Below are 14,530 nucleotides of genomic sequence, written 5' to 3' on the forward strand. Positions count from 1 at the left end.
GGAAGCCTGATGAAGATAGTCCTCACTGATTTACAGAGAGACAATATCAAAGACTAAAGATGCAGAGGGAGTTCAGCAGACAGATGGAGAATGATAAGAGGGATGAAGGGTGGAGTGACAAACCAAACTTGAAAGAGCTCAGTGAAGCTCACTCAGGGTTAGAGGAGACTGGTTGGTGTGAGGAAGAGGTCAGATGGCACTGATAGGAGTGTTGGGCTGGGTCAGGAGAAACTCTTTAAGTTGGCTTCTCCACAATCTGATGTGATTCACCATCTCAGTCCATGTGTAGAACCAGATCAGATCTACTGTCCACTGGTGTATGTTATGCTGACCGTGGGGAAAGAATGACCGTGGGTTCTGAATAAATGTCTGGTCCTATCCACTGTGTCTAGAGAAGGAAGGGGGGGAAAGTTCTGGAAAGATTTTTGATGAGACGGAATTCCAAAGCAATGTACATTAGTGACCTTGCACTGGAATGGACTTTTAGAATGAGAGAACCACATTGTATTCACCCCACACAATTTATATTTCTTGAATCAATCAAAGCGCACGGTATGTTTAATGTTTAACCTTTAATTATAAAACGGTAAATTTGGATCTTGTATGCCGATTGATTGATTGTCGTTAATTATTCACGATAATCCACAGGTAATGCCTATTAACAGTTAAATGTTATTTGTCAACGGAAATAAGGAAATAAGTCTGACATCATTGTGCAATCCAGTCCCGTAAAAAAAAAAAAAAAAAAAAGAGATGTATTTTTATTTTAATCAATCAATCAATCCATTATTTCCCCAAGTTTCTAACACCATAGGAACCTCATCCCAATCACAATACAACCAGCATAATTTTGTGATAAACATTTATTTAGTAACTGTGAGTAACTACACTTGTAGTGTTCACATTACATGTAATCTGCAATTGGTCAAAATGATACATTTATAAAAAATTTAGAAATATAAATCTACATACATCTAATACAACACAAATTTAGATGTGATAATTCACCGGTCTGTTTAGTATTGCAAATTTGTAATATCGTGGACACGTGCTTGCAAGGAAGATCTCTAAACTGATGCTCAAATACGATAACATGACTCTGTGCTTAAATAAAAAATACAATTTAAAAAAACATTCTTAAAAAGAGCCCAGGGTAAATTGCAAATAATGCTGATAACACAAACACACCAGTCACTTTGGGCTTGTTTGGTTGAGGAAGAAAAAAAATGTAGATAACTTGAAGGAAATCAAATACCTTTAAATAAAATGGATAAAGCACAAACAGCTGGAATGTGGATAATGTCAAAGGTAATGTTTTAAATATTAACATCTGAAATATAATAACTGAAAAGTAAGTAGAAAAGAAAGTGCACAAACAGAGCAAAAAGGTCATCAAGCCCATTTTCAAGCCCATTTCTGAGTGTGTCGGAGAAGGAGAGTGTCTTAGCAACGCAGCTTTTAGGGTCGTTCCACGAAATGAGTGCCTTTCGCATCCCTTTGATATTTAAAGTAGAAATTGTACACAAATACTGCATTTTAAAAGCCTGTCATATTAAAACAAAGTGCCCTTTAAAATAGACCACCTGGAAAATGAAGTAAATCTGATCCGTAGCCCTTTACACTCGCAGCGCTGTGTGGGTCTTTGACTTGACAGCCTTTCCGAACTTGAGCACCTCGCCCGACAAAAAGTTGTCCCCATCCCTCCCGCTAAGCAGGCAACCGCCTTGACGTCATACAAGCCACGAGGCCAAATGTGCAGTTCACGTTTCCATATCATAAAACTCATTTCCAGTGTCAACGTTTATGATCACTCTGTTTGACGTACAGCTACAAGACGCCATGGAGCCACACCCTTGGTTGTTCTGAGCAGAATGAGCCCGTTTGTTTATTGTGTGAAGCTCGCCGTGGCGCACACGCCCTGAAGGCACTCGTGACTCCTTTCAACGCTCGCCAAAATGAGGATCGGCTTCCCCGAATTGCATTGTGAAAGCTTAACCCTGTAATATCGTATGTTATAACTTAAGCGAGTCGTGTTGGATGCAGGGTTGTGTTCCAAACAAAACAACTACAAGTATGTTGCTCCAGTTCCTCAAAGGAACAGCTAGGAGATCTAAAACAAAACAGCAACCCCACCTTATAGTTGGAAGACTCTGTCATAAAAGTGCATTACAATTTCTTAGGAACAGTGCACACTTTGGGGAGGTGTGTGTGTGTGTGTGTGTGTGTGTGTGTGTGTGTGTGTGTGGCCACTTGAAGACACCAGTTAGTCCTCTCACTGCAAACCCTTTGTCATTCCGATGTCTTGCGTTGCACCTACCCCACATTTGCCAGGGATATTCTTATCATGTCACTGAATGTAGCCAGAGTATTTTCAGATTTCGTTATCAACAAACGTGACAACAAAACAACAAAAAAAAGCACGTTAAAATGATTTTAAAAATGAACATAAAAGCAACAGTATAATGATTGGATTCAATCTTGTGTCAGATGAACTGTTGAGTCATCTTTGGCCGACTAATTTCGCCATCATCTCAAAACGGTTCCCTTTCAAATCGCTGACATGGTCATGCATATGCTTTTCATATTTCTTCTGTAAGACACATTTCAACTTAGCCCCATCCATATAGGCCAGTGTAAAGGGCTAATATGAATTAAAGACTTGAATAAAGTGCCAAAGTTATTCGGCATTTTGTCCCTCTGTGCATCCTAATCCTTATCAAATATGCTTTTCAAAAGGAACATTGAACATCTAATAGTCAAATCACAGTGTAAAAGCAGGTGAGCTGGTTCTACTCTTCCAGGACATTTTCTGGTGTTTCGTGGTGGAAAACTGAGGAGGGTCAAAGAATAACCCATCCACCTTGTTACCCATAGATAAGAGGGGCTAGAAATGTTTTAACGAGAAAAACATTGGATTTCAAACTTGATTTCCATCGCCCCTTCCTGTTGCACACAACGTGCTTCCATTTCCCCGTGAACAAGGAAATAAGCTACACTACTCAAAAAGCACCTAATTGGTGGAACGACCCATTGAAGAGATTAAAGGCTAAAACACAGGGGATATCATCTGTTCGTCTTGTACCGGTCGTGCCGTTCATTCCTCCTCCTCCTCCTCCTCCTCCTCCTCTTCTTCCTCCATCACCTCCACCAGGAGTTCGGCTGTGCACGTGGCCTCGCCCAGGCTGTTGACAGCCTTGACGGTGTATTTGGCATCGTCGTCACCGTTCACTTCCGAGATCACCAGGCTGCAGTTGCCCTCCTCGTCGTAATCAATCTGGAAGTGGCGGGTCTCCTTGATTGGCTGTTCGTCTTTGTACCACACCACCTCTGGATCAGGGTAGCCTGGGAAAACACAAAACAATCTTTATACTGTATATGTCTCTCAAATGGCACCTCCTATTCCCTGGCCTACAGGGGCCCGGGTCCATACATGTCAATTAGGAGGTTGTGAGACATTACCCTCGATCTTGCAGTCAAATCTGGCTGCGCTCCCCTCCACCACCTCCACATCCTTGATGACTGAGCTGAAGGTGGGCTTGACCTGGGTTTTCTCCTCATACTCTAGGCATTCAAGGAACTGGTTGTCCTCTATGAAACATGGGACAATGGTGGGGGGGGAACAAAATTACACATTGATTTTACCTCAAGTTGAACTTAAAGTGGCACTATGCAAAAAAAATCGCTCCGCCATTTCCTGGTTGCTAAAACTCTAGTAGTTCACCCAATTTCAGTTTACGTGACAAAATAAGCTAGTATAGTGTAGAGAATCATTGTACCATCTAAACCGCTGTGAAGTATATTTTCCCATAACAAAAAATATGGTTGCTTCAGCCGTTTGAATCTGGTGTACAAAACCGAAAGTAAAAAGACGCTAAACCAAAACTTAAGAGGAAGCATAGAAATAGCACACATAGAACAGATCTACCGCTTCTTAGACTTGCATTCAAGTAGAATGATAGAAATGTGTAGTTATTGATCTATGTGAATTTGGTCAGGTTGCAAAAAGTTACACATAGCCACTTTAACCACTTAACCAAAAACTGCTTTGAGTTTGCTCGGGGGACATCAGAAAGGTTTGGAACATTCAGAAGGAGGTACAAAAAAAAAAAGAAGCCGTGCCACCTTCAGTAGGGGAGCCTTTCTTGGCACTGACGCCCGCCAACATCGCCATTGATGACAGCCTTCCGATGGCCCGCACTGCATGTCCGGTTTTCTGCCGTGAAATCAATGATACACTCGTTACATTCTGTCGCAGTACAAACAGTCCTTGGCATAGGAATAGACATCATCAAGAAATGTTACGAGGACGCTTCTGAATTAATGGCCTTGTTTGTAACAATAAGAAATGACCTGTTAGTTGGCCATGAAGTACAGAGTAGGGCTGTGTCCTATAGGCAGGTTATTAAGGAGAGAGGCCAGAGTTGACGCAGAGGGAAGCCTGATGAAGATAGTCCTGACTGATTTACAGAGAGACAATATCAAAGACTAAAGATGCAGAGGGAGTTCAGCCGACAGATGGAGAATGATAAGAGGGATGAAGGATGGAGAGACAAACAGAACTTGAAAGTGTTGGAGGAGAGACTGGTGTGAGAAGGAAGAGGTCAGAGGGCACTGACAGGAGTGTTGGGCTGGGTCAGGAGAAACTCGTTAAGTTGGCTTCTCCACAATCTGATGTGATTCACCATCTCAGTCCATGTGTAGAACCAGATCAGATCTACTGTCCACTGGTGTATGTCATGCTGACCGTGGGGAAAACAGGTCTGAATAAATGTCCCAAATGGCACCCTATTCCATTTATAGTGCACTACTTTTGACCAGAGCTATATATGGCATTGGTTGCCATTTGGGACGCAATCTATGATCTTAACATTTTGCTTCTATAAACAAAGCATGGTGGATAACTTAATCCCTGAGATTGTTGCCTTCAGACTTCGTACATTTGAATCAAAAACACAGCTCAAACAGACATCTCTCCACTTTCACCGTCTCTACTGTTTTGTGTTCTAGTTTTCCGAAGTAATACTCAGTTTGTACTTTTCAACCTCATGAACTACTAATGGACCTCCATGGTGACCGTTTCACACAATGAGAGGTTTGCTCATGGGCGAGCACTCAAAGAAGGAGTTTAACTGCAGGGACTTGGAAGCTCAGGGTACGCTAACAGACTGATTTTCACAGCGCCTCTTACAGTGGAACTTTAGCCAAACTCATAGTGCACTGTATCTAGCACATTCTCTCAATCTCAAACCTGTTTGGGTGGATTAATACGTTACGACACCGCTCCAACAGTGCTCGTCTCGTGGTTAAGACGGATGGCCATATGTTGATCTGTAACCGGAGACATGGTCTGCATCCCCAAATGTCACCCTATTCTATAGTGCCCTACTTTTGACCGAGGCTCATATGGTGCCATTTGGGACACAGTACACAATCTGGTTCTGCTGTTACCTACCTGCCATTTCCTTCTCAAGATGTATTTCTTCATCCTCTCCTTGGACAGCTTCTTGGCCTCCATTTTGCCAGTGTCTTGTTTTAGCCACGGGTGCTCATAGCACTGATCGCATGTCAGCCTAGCCCTACGATCACAGAGACACATGCACATTGAGAGGCGCAAAGACTTTAGTCACACTATTACAAAACATCAGACAGAGATTTGGACCGAGATCTGGGGTTACGTCCCAAATGGCATCGTATTCCATACATAGTGCACTACTTTTGACCAGAGCCCTAGTCAAAAGTTGTGCACTACTTGGGGAATAGGGTGCCATTTGGGATGTATTCAGAGTCAAAAGCAACCGTTGGCAAAAGGAGACTAAATAACATATATATGACACCTAAACAATCCAAACAGAGACTGGCAGGCTGATCAAAGCCATCTTACGCTCAAATCATGTCAGAACTGAGGTTTTGGCCCAAATGCCACCCTATTCCGTACACTACTTGATGATAAAGTATGGTAAAGTAGTGCACTATGTAGGGAATACTGTGCCATTTGGGACACACAGGGCTCTTTAATCAAGCCGTGTTTCAGAGCGCATCATGTTGCTTACTTCATGTCTTTCTTCAGCAAGTTGGTAATGAAGTCCTTGGCGTGGTCTGAGATCTCATCGAAGGCGTCGTCTTCAAAGTCCCAAGTGGCCGAGGTCACATTGGAAAGGGTCTCGTTGTCGTTATCCCCCATGAATGGGGACAGGCCACTCACCCTGAGGAATGGAGAGAGGGGGAGGTTGGAGAGAGGTGGAGCGAGAGAGACAGAAAAAGAGAGCGAGAGAGAGAAGTATATATGAACGCTTGACCTACAAAAGGGCTACCAAAAACCACTTCTGCTCTGCATGGAAAATGCGCCACACCCTGCCGGGCCCCTAAACAGCGCTCACTGGTGAGACTTGGTAAGTGTTCATCACTTTCAACGAAGCCAGTCTTATTGGGCACACCCAGATGTTTTCCGTGCTAGACATAAGTCTTATATCGGTACACCACAAAAGCTTTTTATCCACCATGTACACTTTGAGTCAGGACTCTAACAGGATGGATGAAACCTAGTGTGCGTCCCAAATGGCACCCTACGGGCACCTTATTCCCTTAAGGCTTTGGTCAAGAGTAGTGCCCTACATAGGGAATAGGCAGCTGTTTGGGATGCACAACTGAAATCTCTGAGGCAATAGAGATCAGACAGCCTTACTTCTAACACTGCTATGTAAGCAGTGTGTAATAAATCTTTGTGGACCGAGGAGACCTCACAGAGGTTTGGGGCACTGGAGAGTATTGCTCTGCTCTGTCTCTATATCCATTTACAGGCATAGAGGTTGGAGAGGCCCATACACTGCCTGCCTGCAGAAAGTAACTGTTGCTGTGAGCATGGAAGCCCAGAGAAATCCAATAAGGCAGCTTTGAGATTAGGGACACGGTAGCAAATATACATTATTTGAATAGTGCCTTATAGATTATCTACATATGCTCAAATGATCAACAAACTATACTAATGCAACAGCTTGCTAGGTTACAGTTAGGGTTAGGTTAAAGGTTAACGTTAGGTTAGGATAAGGGTTAGGTTTAGAGTTAACGGTAGATTAGGATAAGAGTTAGGGTTAACGCTAGGTTAGGATAAGGGTTTGTTTTAGGGTTAACATTAGGTTAGGTTAGGATAAGGGTTAGGTTTAGGGTTAACATTAGGTTAGGATAAGGGTTAGGTTTATGGTTAACGTTAGGTTAGGATAAGGGTTAGGTTTAGGGTTAACGTTAGGTTAGGATAAGGGTTAGGATTAGCGGATAGTTTGTATAAATGTTGTTGACTGTTGAACATTTACAGACCATCCATTTCAGATTATCCAAATAAAGTGTTAACATAGAAGTTAACTCATTACAAGTAAGAATGGTTACAAGTGGTTATAAGGGTCATTATAACTGGTTTGACACTCACAGGATGTAGCAGATGACCCCTATACTCCACATGTCTGTTGGGTAACTGATTGCTTCATAGTTGATCACTTCAGGGGCCACAAACTCAGGGGTTCCAAACAGAACTTTCAATGTTCCAGAGCTTTCTAGGAGCACACAGGGGAAGACGGTTTCAAAAATGAAAATGGTGTTCATTTAGCATTCATTAGAATAGGAAGTTAATGAAAAGATAGATGTCGCTATGATTCTGAATTGGGATGCAAAATTCCAGTAACTCTCCCAGATGGAAGATTCCTGGAATCAGGAGGGAATCAGCAGGATATCCAGGAATCCTCCCACCAAGGATTTCTGGGAAACATCGGAATTTGGGGAAAGTTACCGGAATTCCGCAACCCTATTTCTGAAAATGCCCTGTGCACACGAGGCCTGGTTACCTAGTCTGCGAGCGAGGCCGAAGTCAATGAGTTTGATGGTGTTCCCGGTCTTGTTGACACACATGATATTCTCAGGCTTGAGGTCCAGATGGACGATGCCCTGCTTGTGGATGTAGTGAACCCCGTCCACAATCTGCAGCATGTACTTAATGACCTCCCTTTCTGTCAGCTCAAAGTCTTCGTCGATGATACGCTCAAACAGCTCCCCACCAGAGATCCTGCAGAGAGCGAGAGAGAGAGGGAGAGAATGATGGTTGAGATCCTGCAAAACACATTACAGCCAAATATGGAAATCCTTCAACAGATATCAAATACTTGTCATTTTAGAGTATCTCGAATATCTTTTTCTAGCTTTGACAGCTTACAAGACATATCATCTAAAATTAGTACTAAGGACAATTGCGGTTTTAAATGAGAGTCAAGTGAGTCCAGTGGTCTTGTGTCAGTGTACCACTTGATAATGCTATAAAAAACAGAGGGGAAATGGTCCAGTCTAATGTGTTTACATCTCAAATACTTGGCAAGCAAACTTTTTCCAAGCATCACCACATAAAAAAGCCGAAGTGTCTGTCTGGTCAAAATGAATCATTAGCCACGAATAATGGAGATTTTTAAATGCAAATCAATTTCCTTTGACATTCTCCAAAATAAACGTTATCATATCAATTTTCATACTCAGATACACTACATCAGAAGTATGTGGACACTCCTCCAAACTAGTGGATTTAGCTATTTCAGCCACACTCTTTGCTGATAGGTGTATAAAATCGAGCACACAGCCATGCAATCTCCATAGACAAAAATTGGCAGTAGAATGTCCTTACTGAAGAGCTCAGTGGGATGTCACCTTTCCAACAAGTCAGTTTTATAAAATGTCTGCCCTGCTGGAGCTACCCTGGTACTGTAAGTGTAAGTGCTGTTATTGTGAAGTGGAAACGTCAAGGAGCAACAATGGCTCAACGAAGTGGTAGGCCACACAAGCTCAGAGAACGGGACCGCCGAGTGCTGAAGCACGTAGCCCGTATAAATTGGCGTGGCTAAATGGAAGCAAGTCCCCAGAGCAATGTTCCAACATCTAGAAGAAAAGCCTTCCCAGAAAAGTAGAGGCTGTTATAGCAGTAAAAGGGGTAACAACTCCATAATAATGCCCATGATGTTGGAATGAGACGCCCGACAAGCAGGTGTCCACATACTTCTGGCCATGTAGTGTAATTTGTTACACACAAGTGCCAAGTGAAAATCCTCAAGATCAAAACTGCAAATGGACCTGTATTCATTCCAGTTGTATGCCTACTAAATAACCCTCTGTTTACATTTCTAGTAAACTATATAGGAACGTGAAGCGAGTCACCAAAAGCACTCAAACTTTTACAGATGCACAATCGAGAGCATCCTGTCGGGCTGTATCACCGCCTGGTACGGTAACTGCCCTGCCCACAACCGCAAGGCTCTCCAGAGGGTAGTGATATCTGCACAACGCATCACCGGGGGCAAACTACCTGCCCTCCAGGACACCTACACCACCCGATGTCACAGGAAGGCCATAAAGATCATCAAGGACAACAACCACCCGAGCCACTTGCCTGTTCACCCCGCTATCATCCAGAAACAGCTTCTATCAAGGCCATCAGACTGTTAAACAGCCACCACTAACATTGAGTGGCTGCTGCTAACATACTGACTCAACTCCAGGCTCTTTAATGATGTATTAAATGTATCACTAGCCACTTTAAACAATGCCACTTAATATAATGTTTACATACACTACATTACTCATCTCATATGTATATACTGTACTCGATACCATCTACTGCATCTTGCCTATGCAGTTCTGTACCACCACTCATTCATATATCTTTATGTACATATTCTTCATCCATTTACACTTGTGTGTGTGTATAAGTTAGTTGTTGTGAAATTGTTAGGTTAGATTACTCGTTGGTTAACTCGCATTAACATCTGCTAACCATGTGTATGTGACAATAACATTTGATGTAGGGAATAGGGTAACCTAAATGAATAAACTTTTTGTCACACAACGGGTCAAATATACTCACATTTCCAAAACCATGACGATGTCTGACTTGCCTTCGAAGGCATCAATGCACTGGACAAGTTTGGGGTGATGGAGGGAGTTCATTATTGCAATCTCTTGTCTCACATTATCTTTCTCTTTTGCAGAGTAGGCCTTGATGAACTTTCCAGCCCAGTGCTTTTTTGTTCCCTTCTCCAAAAGTTTGAACACCTGTCCGAATTTCCCCCTAAAGCACGGGAAAAGGAAAAGGAGCATTTTTTGGGAGTCTGATACAGACGATATCATGGATGAGAGGCGTGCACATGTAGATACACGTGTCAATGTGGACCAATGCTTTGCTGACCAACATGTTGTCCACATCCCAAATGACACCCTATAAATAGTGCCCACATTTTGACCAGAGACCTATAGGCCCTGGTCAGAAGTAGTGTACTCTATAGGGAATATGGTGCCTTTTGGGACATTGTAGTTGTTGATAGAAGGGTACTCACGTTCCGAGCCTCTCTTCCACATCATACAGATCCTTTACTTTCACATCTGTTCTAACGATCACGTCTCTGTAGTCTGGCTCTTTCTCTGAACATAGGAGCATGACACTTATGAGTCATTATGGATGTTTATAGTCACTGTCATAGCACATTATGAAGGGCATTATAAGGCATTAGAAAGGACATCATAAAACATTTTACGTATCATAGAAGATGTTACCAAAATCATTTTTTAAAGGAATCAGTTACTTAAACATGGAATATTGGATTGGATTAAACATACCTTCATCATCCTCAACCTCCTCCTTTTCTGTTAGAATAAATTATCAGAAAGGTTGTTAGTGATTAGTATGACTCGATCATTATTATTATGAATTAATCATCATTAATACAAATCTATGTCTGACAATGAAAATGGCTTGTTAGTTACCAATGAGGTTGATTATAAAAAGTGTTACCACTGAGTGGGATTATAAAGTATTACCAATGAGTGTGATTCTAAGTATTACCAATGAGTGTCAGTACACCATAGACCCACTAGGGGGAGCTCACCCTCAACATCCTCCTCTAACATTGTGACAGCCTCAGACTCGGCACTGGGCTCCCCGATGCCGTAGATATTGACCGCCCGCACCCTGAACTTGTACTGGCGCTGACCCAGCAGGTTCTGGACATTATAGGAGGTGCTGTTGCAGGAGACGAGGTTCTTCCACTCCTTGTCCACTGAGTTCCATATCTCTAGGTTGTAGGACTGGACGGCACTGCCTCCGTCGTAGGTGGGGCCGTACCATGACAGTGTGAGTGTGGAGCGGCGGATGTCTGAGGCGGCTGGAACTCGTGCAGGGGGATCAGGTTTGTCTGGAACACAGAGAGGTCACACAGTAGATCAACGCACCAAATGGCGAACATGCTCAGACACAATACTAGACCTTTCAACAAGCCCCACAAAACCATGTTCACATTGTGGTGATACCTGTTCCAGGCTGAGTCCCAAACTGCACCCTGTTCCCCATATAGTGCACTAACTTTTGACCCTTTGGGTCCTGGTCAAAAGTAGCGCACTATATAGGGTGCCATTTGGGACATGCACCTATAGTTTGATGCCATTGAAAAGGCGTGATGAGTCACTTGATTTGTGAACATAGGTCTCCCAGTCCTTCCATTCACCAACATCAGTAATGACCGTGCACACAAGAGCACAGCTGTGTTGGGAATGAAGCAGCTTCCTGTCTGGCAAAAGTGGCTACCTTTTGAACCAACTCCATTCGTCAACAGCAAGCAGGCACAGTACGGGGAAACTGTTCGTGAGCGCAGATGAAAAGAGGGAGCCGTGACAGGGGGACTCCACATGGGAGTCTGGATCCGTTTTACTGTACTGCTGGTGTCAGACGACATGCCCCAGACTGTCTGCTAGGTACAGCACACTTATTCCCCCTGGTTTGTTTAGAGGGATGCCGTGTTACCCGAGCTGTTAAAAGCATACCCCCACTTAAATCCCCAGTGGTCCCTTGTAAAATACCAAACGAAACCGCCCCCAAAAGAGCACGGCGTGACATCAACAGCTCTGCCATGCGGGATGATTCAATGTCACTGCAAAAAACAAAACAAAAGGGGGCCACACATTACATGAAACAATTCAAAACTAAACCTCTATACTCCATACATACAGTCCAAGAACCATAAACCTAAACGCGAGGATCATATACATTAACAAGCGTCTAAGTAGTTAGGCTATTTTTTTTTTTATCAGCGTCTAACAAGCGCTTCGTGCCTCTTCGTATGCTATTAACAGCTCTCCGGGCACATAAGCGGTGGCGTTTATATGGAGCAGCTCTAGAAGTCCTCTTTCCCTGGCTGTGGCGTATTCCCGGAGTTGGACTGGATACACTCCACTATGGACAGCAGTGGCAAAGGGCCTCACATTGAAGCAACAGCTGGAGAGAAAGCACAGCCTTAAAAGGCCACTGGAGATCCCTGCAACGGCCTGTTAGTATTAGGATACAGAGAGTTGGAGCTGGCCCGGGCCTGCATACCTTCCCCAACAACATTCCCCAAAGCTACAGGACCGCTATTCTTTTTTTAACGAGAGACAATACAATGATCGGTATCAGTAGGAGCAGTGGTTTTAAAATAGTGGATTAATACCATATATCGCTCACTTGAAAAAGGGAAAAGACTTCCGCCACTCGTAATCACCTCCTGAATCTCATCAACAGAGGCAAAAAAAATGGCGTCGCTGCCCGATTTGTGTCAAATGGAACGTACCCACAATGGGGAGGTTGAGAGCTGCCCGATTTGTGTCAAATGGAACGTACCCACAATGGGGAGGTTGAGAGCTGCCCGATTTGTGTCAAATGGAACGTACCCACAATGGGGAGGTTGAGAGCTGCCTGTTGTGTGTCAAATGGAACGTACCCACAATGGGGAGGTTGGGAGCTGCCTGATGTGTGTCAAATGGAACGTACCCACAATGGGGAGGTTGGGAGCTGCCTGATGTGTGTCAAATGGAACGTACCCACAATGGGGAGGTTGGGAGCTGCCTGATGTGTGTCAAATGGAACGTACCCACAATGGGGAGGTTGAGAGCTGCCTGATGTGTGTCAAATGGAACGTACCCACAATGGTGAGGTTGAGAGCTGCCTGATGTGTGTCAAATGGAACGTACCCACAATGGTGAGGTTGAGAGCTGCCTGTTGTGTGTCAAATGGAACGTACCCACAAATGGAACGTACCCACAATGGTGAGGTTGAGAGCTGCCTGATGCGTGTCAAATGTAACATACCCACAATGGTGAGGTTGAGAGCTGCCTGATGCGTGTCAAATGGAACGTACCCACAATGGTGAGGTTGAGAGCTGCCTGATGCGTGTCAAATGGAACGTACCCACAATGGTGAGGTTGAGAGCTGCCTGATGTGTGTCAAATGGAACGTACCCACAATGGTGAGGTTGGGAGCTGCCTGATGTGTGTCAAATGGAACATACCCACAATGGTGAGGTTGGGAGCTGCCTGATGTGTGTCAAATGGAACGTACCCACAATGGTGAGGTTGAGAGCTTGCCTGATGCGTGTCAAATGGAACGTACCCACAATGGTGAGGTTGAGAGCTGCCTGATGTGTGTCAAATGGAACGTACCCACAATGGTGAGGTTGAGAGCTGCCTGATGTGTGTCAAATGGAACGTACCCACAATGGTGAGGTTGAGAGCTGCCTGTCTCAAGCCGTAGCTGTTTCGCAGTTCGAGGGTGTAACAGCCACAGTGGTCCTGCTGGCTGTCTGCGATGGTCAGTTTACTGGTGACCTCAGTGGTTTCAATTGTTAAATCACCTTTGACCTCTTGAATCTGCATACAAGACAAAATGCAGTGGTTTCACAGAGGCGACATGTGTTCGTTGAAACCGTGTTCAAGGCTACAATGATGAGAGCTACAGCCTTGAATTGGTATAATGTAATTAAATATGATATATTTGATGGAGATGGTGGAGATAGGAGGCATAGTACTAGAGTCAGTGGGGTCCAGGATTATTGACACCCTCAATAAAGATGGGCAGAAATGACTGTATAAAATAAATCATTCAAATACTGAGCTATATTCTATTCAAGAAAGAAGGGGAAATGATATTATTTTATACCTATACAATTGCTCAGAGAACGAGATTTTGTTTAGCAAGTAATACTTGTTTTTCTCTCCAAAAAGGTAGAGGTCAAAACCTTACAATACCTCCTCACCTTGCGAGGGTAACGGCACAGAGCCATTTACTAAAAGGTTTTAGGAGTTAGTAAACACATTGGGACAGATCTTAGACCATTCCTCTAAACAGAATCCTTCCAGATCCTTGATATCCTTTGTCTGCGCTTATGGACTGACATCTTCAATTCAAACCACAGGTTTTCAAAGTCCGGAGACTGAGATAGCCACCACAAAATGTTGATTTTGTGGCCCATTAACCATTTCTTTGTGGATTTTGATGTGTTCTTGTTTTTTTTTGTCTTAGTGTAATATCCACTTGCAGCCAAGTTTCAGCTTCCTGACAGAGGCAACCAGGCTTTTGGCTAAAATGTCCCTGGTACTTGATAGCTCATGATGCCATTGACCCCTTAACAAGGGCCTCAGGATCACTGGGAGCAAAATAGCCCCATAACGTCAAAGATCCATCACAGTAGGTATGGGGTTATTT

General features: G+C 43.6%; 1 protein-coding gene and 1 long non-coding RNA gene across 19 annotated transcripts in view; one reads left to right on the forward strand and one right to left on the reverse strand.

Moving 5' to 3' along the window:
* Positions 1–845: 845 nt before the first annotated feature.
* Positions 846–14,530, reverse strand: part of LOC118367137 (myosin light chain kinase, smooth muscle-like) — a 95,246-nt gene continuing 81,561 nt past the window's right edge. For 4 of the 15 annotated variants that reach the window (XM_035750214.2, XM_035750215.2, XM_035750213.2 and 1 more), the window contains 12 exons: positions 13,539–13,695; positions 10,908–11,213; positions 10,639–10,665; positions 10,359–10,443; positions 9,890–10,093; positions 7,833–8,050; positions 7,421–7,544; positions 6,051–6,203; positions 5,453–5,576; positions 4,123–4,213; positions 3,460–3,588; positions 846–3,342 (listed from right to left, as the gene is read on the reverse strand). In XM_035750214.2, the coding sequence (XP_035606107.1) occupies positions 3,095–3,342; positions 3,460–3,588; positions 4,123–4,213; positions 5,453–5,576; positions 6,051–6,203; positions 7,421–7,544; positions 7,833–8,050; positions 9,890–10,093; positions 10,359–10,443; positions 10,639–10,665; positions 10,908–11,213; positions 13,539–13,695 (1,866 nt within the window). In that variant the 3' untranslated portion in view covers positions 846–3,094. Of the gene's footprint in view, positions 3,343–3,459; positions 3,589–4,122; positions 4,214–5,452; positions 5,577–6,050; positions 6,204–7,420; positions 7,545–7,832; positions 8,051–9,889; positions 10,094–10,358; positions 10,444–10,638; positions 10,666–10,907; positions 11,214–12,970; positions 12,995–13,020; positions 13,044–13,087; positions 13,112–13,137; positions 13,162–13,187; positions 13,212–13,237; positions 13,262–13,287; positions 13,299–13,337; positions 13,349–13,387; positions 13,405–13,438; positions 13,463–13,488; positions 13,513–13,538; positions 13,696–14,530 lie in introns of those variants that run through there. The other 11 variants (XM_052493882.1, XM_052493881.1, XM_052493884.1 and 8 more) reach the window with 11 other exon arrangements.
* LOC127915111 (uncharacterized) lies at positions 11,220–13,560 on the forward strand. 4 transcript variants are annotated; one of them, XR_008090220.1, is made up of 4 exons: positions 11,220–12,733; positions 12,934–13,033; positions 13,251–13,300; positions 13,452–13,554. It is a non-coding gene; the product is annotated as an uncharacterized LOC127915111 (long non-coding RNA). The 4 variants fall into 4 exon arrangements; XR_008090221.1 differs by having other exon boundaries at positions 11,220–12,633; positions 12,884–13,033; positions 13,201–13,300; XR_008090219.1 differs by having other exon boundaries at positions 11,220–12,633; positions 12,884–13,033.

This window comes from Oncorhynchus keta, chromosome 34 (genome assembly GCF_023373465.1).
Source record: "Oncorhynchus keta strain PuntledgeMale-10-30-2019 chromosome 34, Oket_V2, whole genome shotgun sequence".
Classification (NCBI taxonomy): Eukaryota; Metazoa; Chordata; class Actinopteri; order Salmoniformes; family Salmonidae; genus Oncorhynchus; species Oncorhynchus keta.